This window comes from Lissotriton helveticus, chromosome 6 (assembly GCF_964261635.1).
Source record: "Lissotriton helveticus chromosome 6, aLisHel1.1, whole genome shotgun sequence".
Classification (NCBI taxonomy): Eukaryota; Metazoa; Chordata; class Amphibia; order Caudata; family Salamandridae; genus Lissotriton; species Lissotriton helveticus.
The window spans coordinates 1,286,703,361-1,286,719,870 of NC_136067.1; the positions used below are offsets into that span (position 1 = coordinate 1,286,703,361).

The 16,510-nt window shown below is 46.2% G+C and overlaps 1 protein-coding gene across 2 annotated transcripts in view; it reads right to left on the bottom strand.

Annotated features, from left to right (window-relative positions):
• AHCTF1 (AT-hook containing transcription factor 1) overlaps positions 1-16,510 on the bottom strand; it is a 1,132,528-nt gene that overhangs the window by 378,236 nt on the left and 737,782 nt on the right. For both annotated transcript variants that reach the window (XM_078649035.1, XM_078649034.1), the window contains one exon: positions 3,502-3,633. In XM_078649035.1, coding sequence (XP_078505161.1) covers positions 3,502-3,633 — 132 coding nt within the window. The remainder of the gene's footprint in view (positions 1-3,501; positions 3,634-16,510) is intronic.

A 16,510-nucleotide genomic window follows, 5' to 3' on the forward strand; every position in this document is an offset into this window, starting at 1 on the left:
AGAGATTGACAGTCCAAAGATCTAAAATGGGACGTAACCCTATGTTCTTCGGAATCAGAAAGAAGCGGGAATAACAACCACTGCTACTTCTGAAACCAGGAACCTTTCTACAGCTCCCTTGTCGAAAAGAGCAGTAACTGCTTCTTGGAGCAATTTTAAATGATCCTCTGTCTGTTTCTGATTTGGCAGAATGAGAGGAGGAAAGGACAAGAAATGCAGAGAATAGCCCTCCTGGACAATCTGCAAGACCCACTTGTCCGATATTATGGATCTCCAGTGAGGGAGGTGACTAATTCCCCCACCAACTGGAGTAGTGTTGCCCTGCAGAATCAGCTTAGGAGAGCTTGGAGGTTGCGGCTGCAGGGGATAGTGTGGCCGACGACTTCTGGCCTCCATTGGTGGAGCAGAATGCACTGCGTCCACATCCTCGATCGGCTTGGGCAGTCTGTGCAGGACGGTTGCTGGCATAGGGCTGATGCGGCTGGAAACACCTTCTGTTGCCACGAAAGGGGCGAAAGGAAGGCTGGCAACAAGGAGTGGAGGAGAGGTCCACGGATCTGGTCGTAGCTCGAGAGTCCATGAACCTGATCAGAGCAGAGTCTGCCTTTTCCCCCAAAAGGCAGGTTCCATCAAAGAGCATGTCCATCAGATTAGCTTGGACATCCCCGAGAAGACAGTTGTTCAAATCCATGCGTAGCCCGTCAAAGCGACTGTCGTTGAAATTGATCGGACCATTGCATCGGTCGTATCTACGCCACACCATATGGTGAATTTTGCTGCATCTCTCCCTTCCTTGACCGCTTGAGAGATGACAGCCTAGGCCTCCACCAGGACCTGTGGAAGCACCTTTTCAAGCATCTCCCAAAAAGAATGGGAGAAACTGTCCAATAAGCATATGCAAGGCTGGAGGAAGAAAACAATTTCTTCCAAACTGCATTCAGCTTCTTTGATTCCCTATTCGGAGGGGCGGAAGTGAACATGTCTTGGGACATAGTGGCCTGTACCACCAAACTTCCTGGGGTGGGGTGTTGGCTGAAGAACTTAGGGTTGCCCGGAGCTGGGCGAAGGTGGCATGAAATCGTCCTATCCACAGGAGCCCCTGTGATAAGCTTGGTCCACGTGCCTAGAAGAACGTTCTTAAGTGCTTCATTAAAGGGCAACTTCCATGTATTATACAGTTTACTGGTAGGCATACACCCAGCACATGAATATACTACACACACACACACACTGTGCAGCACTACATGCTGACCTGATGTAGGCCAAAGGTGAGTTTAGCACACAGCAGCAGAACTTTACATGAGTGGGCCTGTGACCCCTACTCCAGTGACACAGATAAAAGGGTCTGTTAGCGTCTACTGATCACTACACAATATGCTGCCACCACTGCGCTCCCGCTGCTTAAATCTAAGCACAAGCAGTAGCCTTCCACCACTCTGAGGGTAGCACTTTGGGCACCCCTCCCAGTCCAAACAGGCCACAATCCGTGAGGCAGGGCTATTTCACCACCAGGGATATAGACATAATCGCAGTGGGGGGCACTCAAGGCAGAGAAACATTCATTACTATACTAGGGATTTTTCTGTCCTAACACTGACCCCCACCTGCCTGGCTCCCTGCAAGATTCTAGGCTTCCAAACCAGCACTGGAGGCCTTGTCTGTTCCCACTACACCAGCCCTTACTCCAGCTGCACCATCACCGGATCTGACTTTAAACAGAAGCCATTGTCAATCCTTCACCAAGCCCAAGTCTAGCTATGAGATAATCAATGTGCAGTCCCCAGATATGGATGAAACTTCGACCTCTTCCTCAATGCCACTGTTATTGTAGGCTAGAAGGCTTACTGGGATTGAATTCTCTGCACTTTGCTTCTGAAACCAAAGCTCACATTTTGAAATGGTCAAGCTATTATGCCTAATGGCGTGCATGTGCTGCCATAGCCTTGGGAAATAGCAGCAACATAGCTTATTTTCGCCTGGGCAGGGAGAAACCTGTATTAAGTTAAAGGGCATGGACAGGAAAATGCTATTCCCCAGGTAATCAAACTTCGTGGAGGGTACAGGAGTAGTTCTATGTTCAGGATGAGATATCATAGATTGACATCACCAGCTGGACACAAAAGGAAGCACCTCTCTCTGCAGTACGCACTAACGAAAAGGGTCGAAATCCACTCTACCATTCAGCAGCACTCTTGAGAACCAATCACATCCATACAAACACATACTCAACACCAGTTATGGGCATGAGATAGTCCTGGGGGGGATGTGGGAGTTTGTATATTCACTAGGGTAGAGATAGAGACTTACACCACTGGAATTGAATCTCTTTGCTTTTGTAGTCACTCACCACATAACTTATCTTGAGATGACGGATGCCACTCAGAGAGTGGCTGTCAAGCATAATGAAGGGGAAACACAGAACTGTTTAGAAAAACATACAGAGCAAGGTGGCACAGCTTTCCAAAGCCATTCAGAGGAATTCTTCAATACCAAAAAACATGCTTCCCATATTTGATAGCTTCTGCAGTTCCAAATCGCAGGTTAGCCTGCAGGAAGGTCCTCTATGTTACTACATGCCCTAGGTATCTCAATCATTGCAGACAAGAAATCAGTAAGAGTTATCTTGCTAAAGCTGGGAACTCCTGCATGGCTTCTGATGAGGCAGGTGGTGCTGCAAATGCAGATCCTCCATAGCATCTGGTGGGCACTGGGGCGCAGAATTCAGACATTCTACTCAGTCATGTCAACAGGAAACATTCCTTAATTGTAATCATAGTCCTGTATTCTAGGCATCTTCACTGGAGTCAAACACTAGAAAAGTCACGTCACTATTCAGTTTCGCAAAAATGTTCATAATATGTAAACCCTATATTTAAATCGTAACAAAATTATCATTTTTAAATGCAGAAAATTACTGCATCATAATTTAAAGGCCAATTTTCCAAATTTTTCCCCCACAAAATATGCTCAATAACAAATAAAAATAAACTCTAACTTGCTGGGAAAGACGTATCAAATCAAATGAGTGGTCAGATAGGCAGCAACTTTGTCCATTTAAAAAAGAACACTGCTCCTTTGCGGAGCCAGAAGCTTTCATATACCAATATTCTGGGACAATTTTCCAGCTCGTCACAAACATCCCACAATATGCTTGGGTTTATTTTTCATTTTTAGAAATCTTTCTGCCTGTTCGAGATTGCCTTCACATTTGCTTGCGTTCACTAAACCATCGAAGACATGTCACTCTTTCCTTATACAGGTCTCCGGTTTTAACAGACTGAAAGCTGCAAATGTCCCTCTGATTGACAGAGCAACTGATGCATTTTCCAAATGACTGATGCATTGCTAGCTATTTGTGGCACCACATAAAACTTTGCAGGCTAGTTAGGTGAGCCATGAACACTATTAGGAATATGTAATACTACTGTTTGGCAGGACTACCTTACAAAAACAGAACCTTCCAACAGGGTATAGTGAACATTTTAACATTACAGGGCTCACCTTTTTGATTCTCAGATGAAAATGATCTTTGTTGTTGGAGAACCTGCAGCTCATGTACAGTTAGTGCCTCATTTTCATGCTGCATGTTTAATTCGGAAGGTTCTTCAGTAGCTTTCTCAACCATTTGGGGAACTGTAAAAAAAAAAAAAAAAAAAAAGAATGATTGTGAAAGTTGCATTTCAAAATCACAAAATGATAGACTAGCATCCTAAACCTTGTAGAAAAAAATTACTTGCTACAGACTAGTTCCTAAATGATTTAACTAAGCGTATGGCAATACTGAGACAGCAATACGAGCAGTTTCATGAACAAAACTACTAAGAGCAGCAACAGAAATCCACACAAGTGAAACAGCTGATACAACACACATTTTTGGAACCTACATTAATGCACAAGCATCAAGGAGGCACAAAAAAAATCTATACTTCATTCTGCATTCAGTTCTGACTTTCATTATCAGTGAGAGCTCCTAATCGGCACACACACGTCCAAAAAAACAGTTTGGCCCAAGGATAATGTCAATGCTAAGTTTTTGTCAAAATAGCAACAGCTTTATTTATTTTAACAGGATTTGTCAAACTTATTACGTAATCACGAATCCTGAGGTCCAGGTGGGTCGAGAGGACACAGGAAAGGAGTGGGACTCGCAAATCTGACACTGGAATCATGGATTCTCAGATAAGAATATATTTTTTATTTTCATTTTAAAACCAGTTCCCCTTAGGCTCCTCCCCCACACATGGGCCAGGGAATGAGGGTACTTCAGGTTAGGTTCACCCTGCCCTCTTAAAATTTTGATTTTCCAACAGTGCTCAGCTCATCATGTTGAGTATTGGCAGTCGCAACATAATTAGTTTTGTAACGGCCAGCAAGTCCGAATGCAGGAGATTTGCAAATCTGGAGTTGGATTTGTGAATCCACAATGCACCAAGGGAGAAAAATCTCCCTAGCCCAACAGGGTGTCTTTATGTATTTTTTCTGAATGGAGTTGCAAATCCTGTACGGTCCAGATGTCTCTATAGTTTCACATCTTCAGCTCAAGCATAATTTTCAACGTGTATTTCTCGAAAAACACTTATAGATTTACATCAAACTAACAAAAGCAGAATTATTGAGTAGTGCTCTACCTGTGCGTCAAATGTAAAGCAATTGTGTTCGGGCATTGTTTCTGTATCATAAAATCCTATGGTAATTAAAATGAGAAAAGAAATGTTTGAGTGTAAGCCGCTTGACAAATAGGCCCGAAACTTGCCAATAATAACCAAAAGTGGATGTAATTTGTTGGGGAAAGTTTCATGCAGCTTCAAACAGTACCAAAGTTATTAGGAAAGCAAAAAATGCCTTTCCTACGGAAACTATAACCCAACCACAACTGCACTGGCACCTTCACAATAATCTGCAAGTTCTCAAAATCCTTAGTAAAGTTCTGGAAATAAACATGCAGAGCATATAGAATTTGTCCTTACCACTGAACTAAAACTATCTAACATGGACATGTGCCAAGATATACACTGCTTGTTAATGTATGGTCAACTGCAGCTTCGACCTTTCTCACAGATTTTTGTTTTTATAACAGGCTTTAAGTCAAAAACATCCAAACACACCTCTGCAAACCACATCAGGTGCTCTCAGCCTTTACCTTGATAAAAATGGAGTCATTTTTCCACCCCAAACTTTAGTGATTTGTAGTGGTTAAGTCACTGAACTATAACTGCGAACTTCAGTGCTTTTAATGTTAGTTTGTATCTGATTTCAGCACCAAACTATTCAGTGCTTATTCTTTTAATCATGTTCCCCAGATACCCTTACTGCACATCGCCATCCACACCAATGGGTGGCCAACCCACTGCAGCATGCCCTCCTTGCTCAGCTCGTCATCCCTGTCCCTTCCCCTCACTCCTATCCTTTGTGTCCAGCTTCCTCTGGCTCCTTCTCGCCAGCGCTTTATGGTCCGTTGTGCTGCCACTGCCCCCCCCCCTGCCTAGCCTTTCTGATCAGCTTGCTGCCTCTGACGCACAACCCGCTTTTCTTCATGTGCGTGTCCATGCCCCTCCCACCTGCACTCAGTTACTGCCCCCCCCCCCCCCCCACAAGTCCACCTGTTCTCAGCAAGTGTGCCGCTGCTGCCAACCTCGCTGGTTCGTAGTACTGTCAAACGCTTTTTACCCATTCATTTTTCCATAGCAAAACTGAATTGCGATCCTGCAAAAACTGCTAAACGGAATTACACCAAATTCGGAAAAGAGCCAGATCTTGACCCACAAAGTGTGCTTTTAGTGATTTGGGGTAAATTACTTAAGTAGTTTTTGAGAAAACAAGGCTCTGTATATTTAATGCCTCAGAGGTTCCGGGAAGCAGACAGATCTTAGGATAAGATCTGACTGAATGGCACTACATCACCAAAGATGTGGTGGCGGCCATTTTAGGACTCGAGGACTGAATCCCCTGTCCTCTAAATAAGTTTTATGAAAACATATAGGAGGCAGGGTAGGGCTACCACACACTCTGGCCAAAATTGGTTTTGAAAGAAAAAAATTAAATTACCGCAAATTTGTGGAGGATGACTGGTAATTGCTTTTTTTTATTTTTATGTGCTGGTTGAAAGAACAGGGGACCAAAACTCCCAGGACGTTGCCCTGGGGACTCAATCTTCCAAGACATGTTCTTGTAAGAACTTCTGTGATTCCAACTAGAGGGAGCTGAAAGCTGCTACCAAAGGGTGTGAGCATGCCCATGGGCAAGAAAAGCTGCTCCCACCAGGTGTGACTAATGCCGGCTCCTGCTGCACCTAAGATGTGTGCTGGCAGGGTAACCGTTGGGGCTGCAGGGCCCTTGGGGCTTCCCCCACAGTGCCAATGTCAAAATGTTAAAGAATCCCCCTAATGGGCCCCCCAGTGTTAAAAAAAAAAAAATCAGGTTCTTGTGCAGCTCCATAAATAGGGCTCTCTGAAAGGAGTCCGAAAGGTCGCAGGGCTACCCCCACGGCATCAAACATAAAAAAATGTAGCATGCTCCAGGTGAGCACTAGGGCACCCCAATGTCAGTGTTCTTACTAAAATGCTGTTGTCACCTCCAGCGTGGTCACATGGAATGGGAACCAGCGGGGTTGGGGGCCTGGAGTTGCCCCCACAGCCCACTACACAAATTAAAGCTGTGTGTCCTAGGTGGAAGTGGGACACCCACAATAATAAACAAAAAAACAGAAATGAGAGAATAATAAGTCAGCTGCCGGAGCAGCTCATTTATTTTTCACTATTCTTGGCAAGGAGTTCCCCAAAATACACTAAGGCTTCTTTGTTAATCATTTTTTTCCCCTGTTTGTGGCCCTTGACGCGATAAGGGCATCACCAATCATGGGGGCTGCAGGGAGTGCAGAAAACCCAAGCGACATGAAAAGAAAAAAACACACACAGTAAGTGTCCTAGGTCATTAAATCTTAACCATATTTTTTGAAAGCACTCAGAGTTGGAGCTGCATTCTCTTCAGCTGGAGTGCAGGGCTCCCTTGAGGTGATCTATGGCTGCACTTTGTGGCCTGAAGAAATGTTAATGAAAATACTCAAAGACATGCAGTTTTGTTTTCTATTTTTTGAAGGCTTTATTAAAAAAAATTATGACAGTCAGTTATTAAACATTGAATGTGTGAATGCATTTAATTATAATTATTGGAAACATTTCCACAAATATAATGGGTCTGCTACATATGTGTTAATATGCCTTCCCCTTCATATAGCCAATAGGCCCTATTTTTATATTTTGGTGTTCTGACTCTATGACAAAGTCAGTAGGTCTGCCTTAAATTGAAGTGACCCCCTTTGTATTGTAACATAACATCATTAGCTGTGTGCACCCAAAGGGATGGACATCTTACTTCACATAAAAATAAAATAACATAGAAATTCACAAAAGAAACAAACGTTAAAGTGACACTGAAGTTACGAAGAGAAATTGTATCTTACTTTGCATTTAAAAAAAACCAACAAATTCAATGAAAAAACAAAGGTTAAAGAGACGTTATAAGGGGGGCGTGGCTAGCAGCCGAGCATGTAGGACGTGAACTGCGCTAGCTCCGTCTAAAAAACTGTTAACTTGGCACCAAACAACCCCATCCCTGAACATACCGAGCAAAGGGTATCTGCCGACTGAGGGAGAGGAAGAAAATCCGAGCTTCGAGAGCTGATTGACGACAGCTCCGCTCTGGAGCGGTGGTGCGGCCTGGAAACAGGAGAACATCCCCGGCCCACAGTGAAAACATCGGCGGACCAGAAGTGAATCAGGGTCGGGAGAGATGCATACCGCCCCCTCCCTCCACGCATGGTAATCGGAAGTTTCTGCCGGGACACTGCCGGGGTTATGTCACGTCCACCCGCGTTCCCCTATAATTGCCCGTTCGGGGGAATCGATTGCGCTGCCTCACAGACGATCAGCGCGAGGCCAGCAACACCCGTGACGTCGGGACCCGACAGCGCCGGCGGGACAGAGGAGGGCGCGTGCCCCTCCCCCCCCCCCCCCCCCCTCCCGGAGGCCAGGCGACCAGGCCCCTGTCCGTGACAGAGACAGCAGAGACTGGCAGTACCATACGGCGCGGGTCCCGGTGACCATAGCGAAGCCGCAGCGGAGCGCCCGTCCAAGACACGCACACGGACGGAGACGGCGGCCATTTGCTCCGTGGTGAAGGTGAGCTCTGCCTGGCCGCTGGGATCCAGGGAACGGCAGGGTGACCCGGAGGGCGCCTGAAAGTGTTGCACCCCCTCATAGTCTACACCCGCTAACTCACTTGATGATCGGAGCACACGGGGCTGGTGTGGGTAGAACACTTCTCGCCTCTCCTCCTACCTTGCACTGAAGTGGGACCAGGAAAAGGGACGCTGCAACACTGCGCGACCGTTGAAAGCGCTAGGAGCAGCCCCTTGGGCGCTTTCACTTTTTCAGTTATGAGCACTTCAGTGAACACTAGGTGAGATTGGGAACGCCAGCAGACACAGCGGCAGATCGACTGAAGTGGGCGGTGGGGCTGCCCTAGCCCAGGTGCAACGCGAGGGTGCACTCGGTGGGGGCACTGGCCGGAGGATTGGTGAGCCCACGCGACGCGGAGTCTCTGCATAGCGAAAGGAAACAAGCTACACAATGGTGCGAAACAGACTCCGTCGAACCGACCCAGTGTCACGCACGGTGGTGCCCTCCTCTGGCTCTGAAGACCCCCTGGCCTCCTCCAATGAAGACATCATTCCTCCGACAGGTCTGGGGGCGCAGGAAGCCAAACTGGACCTTATTCTTACAGAAATCAGGGCCTCCAGAGAAGCACTTGAAACAAGGAGGGAAACAATGTCAATGGGCCTCTCACTGTTGAAAGATGACCACAAAAAACTGTCAGAAAGAGTAGCTGAGCATAAACTCACGCTGGCTGATCTGATCCCCCACCAGACTGCACACTCCGCGCGACTTGAGGACCTGGAGAGACAAGTCAAAGGTTTACGGGTGAGGGTGGACGATGCGGAAGGGCGCTCCCGCCGTAACAATATACACATTTTAGGCGTACCGGAACGCAGTGAGGGGGCTGACCCGACTAGATTCGTGGAAGAATGGCTGAGAACAATTATGGACCCCGAGGACCTCACCCCGATGTACAGTGTAGAAAGAGCCCACAGAGTGCCCCCTAGACCGCCGAAACCAGGAGCCCCTCCGCGTCCGCTAATAGCAAGACTATTACACTTCAAAGACCGGGATGCAATACTAAAAACTGCAAGAGAGAGAGAACCCCAATAAAATATGAGAACAAAACAATTTCCATTTACCCGGATTTCACCCAAGCAGTACAGAAAGCCCGGGCATCCTTTTGGGAGGTGAAACGGACATTGCGAGAGCGTAACATGAAATATTCACTCTTCTTCCCAGCGCGGCTCAAAGTCATCCATGACAGCAAGACCTTTTTCTTCGACACCCTGGAGGAGGCTTCGGAATGGATGGAGGTGTCGCTCACGCCACCCCAGTCCCAAAGAGATCGTCCAAGAGAGCAGAGCGAACAAACGCCGGAAGCTTCAGGAACACACTCGGACCACAAACAGCAATGGAGGCGGAGGTCTCGCACCCTAGTAGTCAAGACCAGGCGGGTGCGGGGAGCTCCTTAAAAATTGCAGTCCTGACGACTGATGCACTGGCAGCGCATGATGCGAATAACGACATGGTCGCGAACAGTCAAGCCAGCTCCCACACGGCTGCATCAGACACGGACGCTAGCGTACAATTGTTTCCACGCATCACGGCACAGATGGCAGAGGACTTATGAACAATGAAGATGCAGAAGCAGCGTGGTAAAGTAGCAATGCACCAGCCTGACTGGTTGGAGGGAGGGGAACGATGCCAAGTTACATATTGATAATGGGGGGTGGGGCAGGTGGGACATTTGGTAAGACAACTGCTAGAAGGCGACGACTAGACGCACCCCCCAGGGCGTAGGCACAATTGCGATCTGTTTATACCCCAGTTGGGTACTCTGGTTTGGTCCTTCACAGTTTAGGAGGAGGGACCTTATAGTTGGGGAGTTCAGCACAAATGTAGTACTTACACTGTATAACAAAATGTTGTCTATGTTGAGATTCAGGGTAATGTCTAATGTGAAAAATACTCTTTGCCATGTCGACTCCTAATAATTATAAAATCTGCGCCTGGAATGTGAGAGGATTGGGCTTAGTGCACAAAAGACAGAGTTCTGGCACAATTACATAGACGTCAAGTGTCCATAGCATTCCTTCAGGAAACTCACTTGAATAGAGAAGAGGGAGCTAAATTACTACGGAAATGGAGGGGCCAATTATTTGCCACAGAATACTCGGCGTTCTCCCGAGGGGCAGCCATTTGGATTAGAAACACTGTCCCATTCAAAGTCTTAGAGCGTAAGGTAGACAAGGAAGGGAGATTTGTGTTCATACGGGGGATACTAGACGGCTTATGCATAGTTCTGGGATGTATATACGCACCTAACTCGGAGCAATCAAAGTTTTTTCAAGATATCAGTGGAGTATTATCAGGATGGGTGGCACATGGATGGGTGGCACATGACTGGGTGGTGGGAGGGGACTACAATGCGGTATTGGATATCACACTTGATAGGTCACACCCCCCACTGCATGCAACAGACAGTTGACGGCAAGCTGTGGCGCTGGCGTCCTTGGCAGACGGGTGGGAACTTGTTGGCACATGGAGAATAATGAACATGGCTAATAGAGAGTATACGTTTTATTCTCCGCCTCACAAATTACACACTAGAATTGACCGTATATTCTGTTCACGACCATTGACTGGGTCGATAACGTCAGTGATGCATATGGGTAAGACGTTATCGCACAGAAGTGAAAGATTAAGGTGGGTTGATAATACGAACTCAAATAGATATAAATCAAATGCTACGTTCAAAGCTTATTACACTGAGTTATACAGCCTGCATGCCCCGCTCGCGGACCAAAATTTGGAACACTTCCTTTCAGATATACAAATCCCACAACTAACACCTACACAACGGACTGAGCTCTCGAAACCCATAACACTAACGGAAATCAGACAGGCCATTAAAGCAATGCCACGAAACAACGCCCCTGGGTCGGACGGTCTGCCTGCTGAATTTTACCTGGCGTATATGGATATCCTGGCCCCAAGACTGCACACGATGTACATGGAAGCCCTAGAAGGTAATGCACTGCCAGGAACGACGTTACAGGCACTGATAGTATCCCTGTTGAAGCCAGGTAGGGACTCCCTACAACTAGAGAACTATCGGCCACTGTCCTTATTAAATACGGATTACAAAATCCTCAGTAAATTACTGGCGACCCGACTATCCCAATGCGTCACGGACATAATACACCCAGACCAGTGTGGTTTTGTGCCAGGGAGGAGCACCGCACTAAACTTACGACGACTGAGTCAGCTGATGACACAGGATGGTAGGGATGGAGGCACTGAGGGGTGTATCTCACTGGACCTTAGACAGGCCTTTGATTCCCTGAGATGGGACTACATGTTCGCAGTAATGGACAAATTCGGCATACCGCCAGAATACATTGCATGGGTGAAATTACTTTACCACGGCCCCACAGCACGAGTCCGTACCAACATTTGTATTTCTGAGCAGTTTGAAATAGCGAAAGGTACTAGGCAGGGCTGCCCACTGTCGCCTCTGCTCTTCATCATCGCCTTAGAACCCTTACTAATAAAGGTGCGGACTGTGGCAGTTAACAAAGGAATAACCAGTCTCAATACCCATCATGTCATCTCCGCTTATGCGGATGACATATTATTGTTCCTTAAAGATATGACGAGCCCACTAACACCACTGCAGGAGATATTCAGCGATTTCCGGGGTCTATTAGGCCTCACGATCAATGAGAGCAAATCCTATGGATACTGTTTTCATGGGTCTCTTGAGGACTCACATTTACAGTTTATACCGCACAGCTTCCAGGTCGCGCCCGAGACTTTCAAATACTTGGGTATACAGATTTATAGACGGTCGCAGGATCTACTGGAGGGTAACTTGGGTAAGGCCCTTAGTACCCTGAAGACACAAGTTCGCTTCTGGAACGCATTACCGCTCTCAGTGGCGGGTAGAGTTACGATCTCAAAAATGGTGGTACTGCCCAGGCTGATATATTATTTCACAAACATACCAATACTGATACCCATGCCCTTTTTTAAAGCTCTAAACACGGTTTTGACGGAACTAGTGTGGGGAACAGGCAGGAGACGCATCAGTCTAGCAAAATTGCAACTGCCAACGGCCAGGGGCGGTATGGGAGTTCCAGACCTGATTGCCTATGGTTCTGCGTGCCAGCTTCAGTGGCTGGCCTACTGGTTAGCGGGACGCAACCTACATGAACTTAACATGACTGAAGCCATAGGATGAGGAGCCATACACTGCTTGCTGCTCCCGCACGTCAAGATACCGGACTCTGCTCCACCTTTGCTCAGGCTATCACTTAAACACTGGATGGCGGCGGTAAAATACACTAATAAACGCACTACATACGCGCCCACGATACCGTTACTAGGAATCCCCCTAGGGACAGGTACACTCACGGAGCGCAGACTGAAACCATGGCACGATGCAGGAGTGACACAAGTCTGGGATTTTTTCTCGGAGGGAACCCTTTTGACATACGCAGACTTTACCAGGTTGCACCAAACCCCGGGGGCACTATTCCTCACACATGCGCAGGTAACACATTACATTATCACACACTGGGCACGAGCCGGTACGGAACCAGTTACAAACACGTTGCTCACAATGCAATACCTGATGAGGACGGGTAGTCATCTGACGAAGTGGCTGACAAACGGAATACGAATAGACAGAGCGGTGTCACTGCAGCCCCTCCATACCCGCTGGGAAGTGGACGCAGGCAGAGCTATCAGGGACAAAGAATGGGAAAAGGTGCTGAAATACCCCAAAATAGTGGCGCGTAATCCAAAGTTCAAGTTTATCCAATTAATGATAGTCCATAGAGCATATCTAACCCCACATAGATTACATGCAATGTTCCCAGAGTCAGCGAATACCTGCCCTAGATGTAGCATGGATGACGCAGGCCTATTGCATATGTTCTGGGACTGCCTCAAGCTTGGATATTACTGGGTAACGATCCATGAGATTCTAACAGCAGTGGTCCCAGGCAGGCCTTATACATCCTTGTTATACAGAATTTGGGTCTGGGCCACACAGAAAAGAAAAGGAGTGCTGCCACTAGATTTGTAGATCTAGCTCTGCTGTTGGCAAAACGAGCGATAGCGATTAGATGGAAATCAGCTAGACCGCCAGACATTGAGACGTGGCACGGGGAGGTACTGAGGTGGGGGAAAGCGGAAGGTTTGGAACTACAAAGGGAGGAACGTAGAGGCCTTAGAAAAACACACATTTCACTGGACTGGAACTCGATACTGATGGAGTTTGAAACATACGCCGCAGCGCACTTTGAGTGAGTATCCACAGTGGAAAAGGTATCTGGAGATCTGCACCTGAGCTCAATACCCTATGACACCTTGGTATTGGTAATGAAGAAAACATCCCCGGTTCACTTGCAGGAAGGGATGCGGAACCTGTTATCATGATACGCACTATACGCAATGTAAGGGGAGGAAAGTTGACAGTTATCACAATCATACCGATGTAAAGACATGAGACATTGCCTGAAAGACCAAGAATTGTGTGCTCAGTGAATTCTGAGGAGGGAGGGGGGGGGGGGGGGAGTTAATTATAAGTTTCAGTAATAAGAAGAGGAAAAGATAAAAGTGAAAATTGCATTGTTCAGCTATTTCTGTTTAAACCAATGGAAGGATAAGTTGTACAATAATGAGGTAACGGTTATATGTATGTATTTGGATCGTCAATGCAACAATAAAAACAATTTTTTTTTAAAAAAAGGACGTTATAATTAGGTGAAAATGTCAGTTAAAACATACTATTTTAAACAAACAAAAACACTGAAATGCACCAGTTATAGTTATCTTAAGTAACTATAACGTGTGCCCTAAAGTAACTATAAATCGTCCCCATGTCATGCAATGCTGATTATCTCATGTTACATTACTCAAGATATAGTCTATGAAATCACTGATAACTTTACTGCAACATCGGAAATTACATCACTGATAACACTCCATGGCCAATGCGTGCATTATAGTTACTTTAGGGCATGAATTATAGTTTGTTGAGATAACTACAACCAGTAACATTTCAGTAGTTTTGTTTGTTTAAAACTGTATGTTTTAACTGACATTTTCACCTACATATAACATACCATTAACCTTTGTTTTTTTTCAGTGATTATATAAGCAGTTACGCTATTGAGATAATGGGTAGGCTGAATAAACGTATGGAAATACGGAAAAGGGATGCTACACAAGGTAGACATCTTTCACTTATTATGTTTAGCCCCTTTTTAAATATATTCTGCCTTTAAGTTCTAAAAACCCACACCTGGAGGAAACTTATCTGTCTCTTATTTTAGTCTTCAACAAAAAGTTTACTCTGATCTACCATGCTTACCTCTCGGGAGCTTGGGTTCATGTGTGTTCACCTTGCCCCCTAATATTTCTATTTGAATTCATTTTTCAGGACACAGGGACCATGGGGTCGGCAGAGCTGGTAACAACGTCGCTGGAACAGGCTCCAGAGAAGGACGCGTTTTTGCGATCGGAGCAGTTTTGAGCCCAGCACCAGACCCAGGCACAGAGAGAGGAAATCCATTGGGGCAAACACGAAACCCACAGAGCCTGAAAGCGGTTCAGAGGAGTCGGATGCCCAAAAATGTAGTGCATGGCCTCATAATCCTAACAAAGTTAGGCAGGAGAAATCAGGGATGTGTGAAGCAGACCCAGAGGCAGTCTCCACATGTAAGCAGGGCATACAGTGACTTTGCTCATGTGCCTCATATGAAGATTTGGACTGGTGCGGTGAAGTCGAAGAGAGCCTCCACTTCTTTGCTGTTTTTGGGTGGACATATCCAACGACTTAGAGTGTGATGGCGAGCATCTGGAACGACTCAGCAAATGGGCCAGGTATCTTCCTCTCAACTAGGAGAATCATGGAGTTGACTGGTGTCGGGTGATCAGAAGCGCTCTCTCAGTGCCTTGGGGTTCACAGCGCAGCAGTTCTCAAACATCTTGAAGTCCAGGTCCAGCTACAAGCACCAAAGGTAAACACAATAGGAGTCTGTCACAGACTGTGATAGGATCCACATGGCTTAAACCCCAATGGTTTTTGGAGGACATCACTACACACAGAGACAGGTCTCGAAAAATATAATTAAAAAACAAAGTTAAAAAAAAAAACAATTCTGTCAAAAAATGACTGGGGATAGGTCTCTCCGGGTCTGCAATTATTTGGTAGGAAAGAAAATAACTGGTGCCAGTGTGGTGCATCTATAGGCACCACGCACAAAACTTCTGGCGTGGGCGACGTGGACATGAAGGAGGCCACCTACTGGCACGCAGAGGCACTGTTCAAAAAGTTACTGGATCCAGTCTGAAGTCTGATGTGAGGTAATGGGGTGTATTATAATGAGTAACTGTGTGACCTTGGAGTGTAATTACACTCATCAATCCCTTCTGATCCAGTAGGCTGCATTTGATTAACTATTAGCTTAACCCAGGGCAGGTGTGGCTTTGAGCAGTCAGGCATGCACAAAGGACCGAAAAGTAAAACACTTAAACACCACCAAAACATTGCAGTAGGAATGCACAAGACACTCAAGAAATCTAACCCCAAATATAAAAAAACGAAAGCAGAATTGGATATCTTTTTTGATACCAAAAATGAAAAAAAATCTACTGCAGGGCTCTGGAGATACAGAACTTACAAGGCACAGCAAATATGCACTTTTTACTTAACCACGAACAAGCAGTGGCCAATTCGGCAAATTTGAGACTTAGAAACGTTTTGAGTAAAAACTTGCTTAGGTGTATTGTGGTCACTTAGAGGTGCTGTAGGCGACCAACTTCCGCAGGGAGCCTGTCAGAAGCACCAGCAAATTCCTTAGAAACATTTACCTCAAGTAAAAAAAAGTCTTCAGTCCAATTCAGTTCCAGCGTCAGTGGCTCCTTGCCATTGTCTTCTATGACGTAGTCCTAATGTAAATGATTCAGGATGTTGAAGATTTTTTAAGATGATGTGATTGATGTGGGAGCTCCTCACATTACTCTATGGTCCACAGGTTTGGTGAAGCGATCCTTGCCAAAAGGGTCAATGTCCCTCAAAGTCCTCTCAAGATGGGCACGAGTCCAGTAGCCGCTGGGCTACCAGTCATCAGGCACAGTAGTTTCAGTGGTTTCCTTCTTTTGGAGGTAACTTGCCTTCTCAGTGACCAAGCTGGACTCTGACGACTCATCTGGGTCCAGCAGACGGAGGCAACTTTTGAGCCTTTGATCTTGGTCCTTGGTGCTGCATGGTGACTAGGAACTGTGATTTGGGAATCTGGGCTACCAACTCTCACCAGCAGGCTTTTCCAGCTTAACAGAGA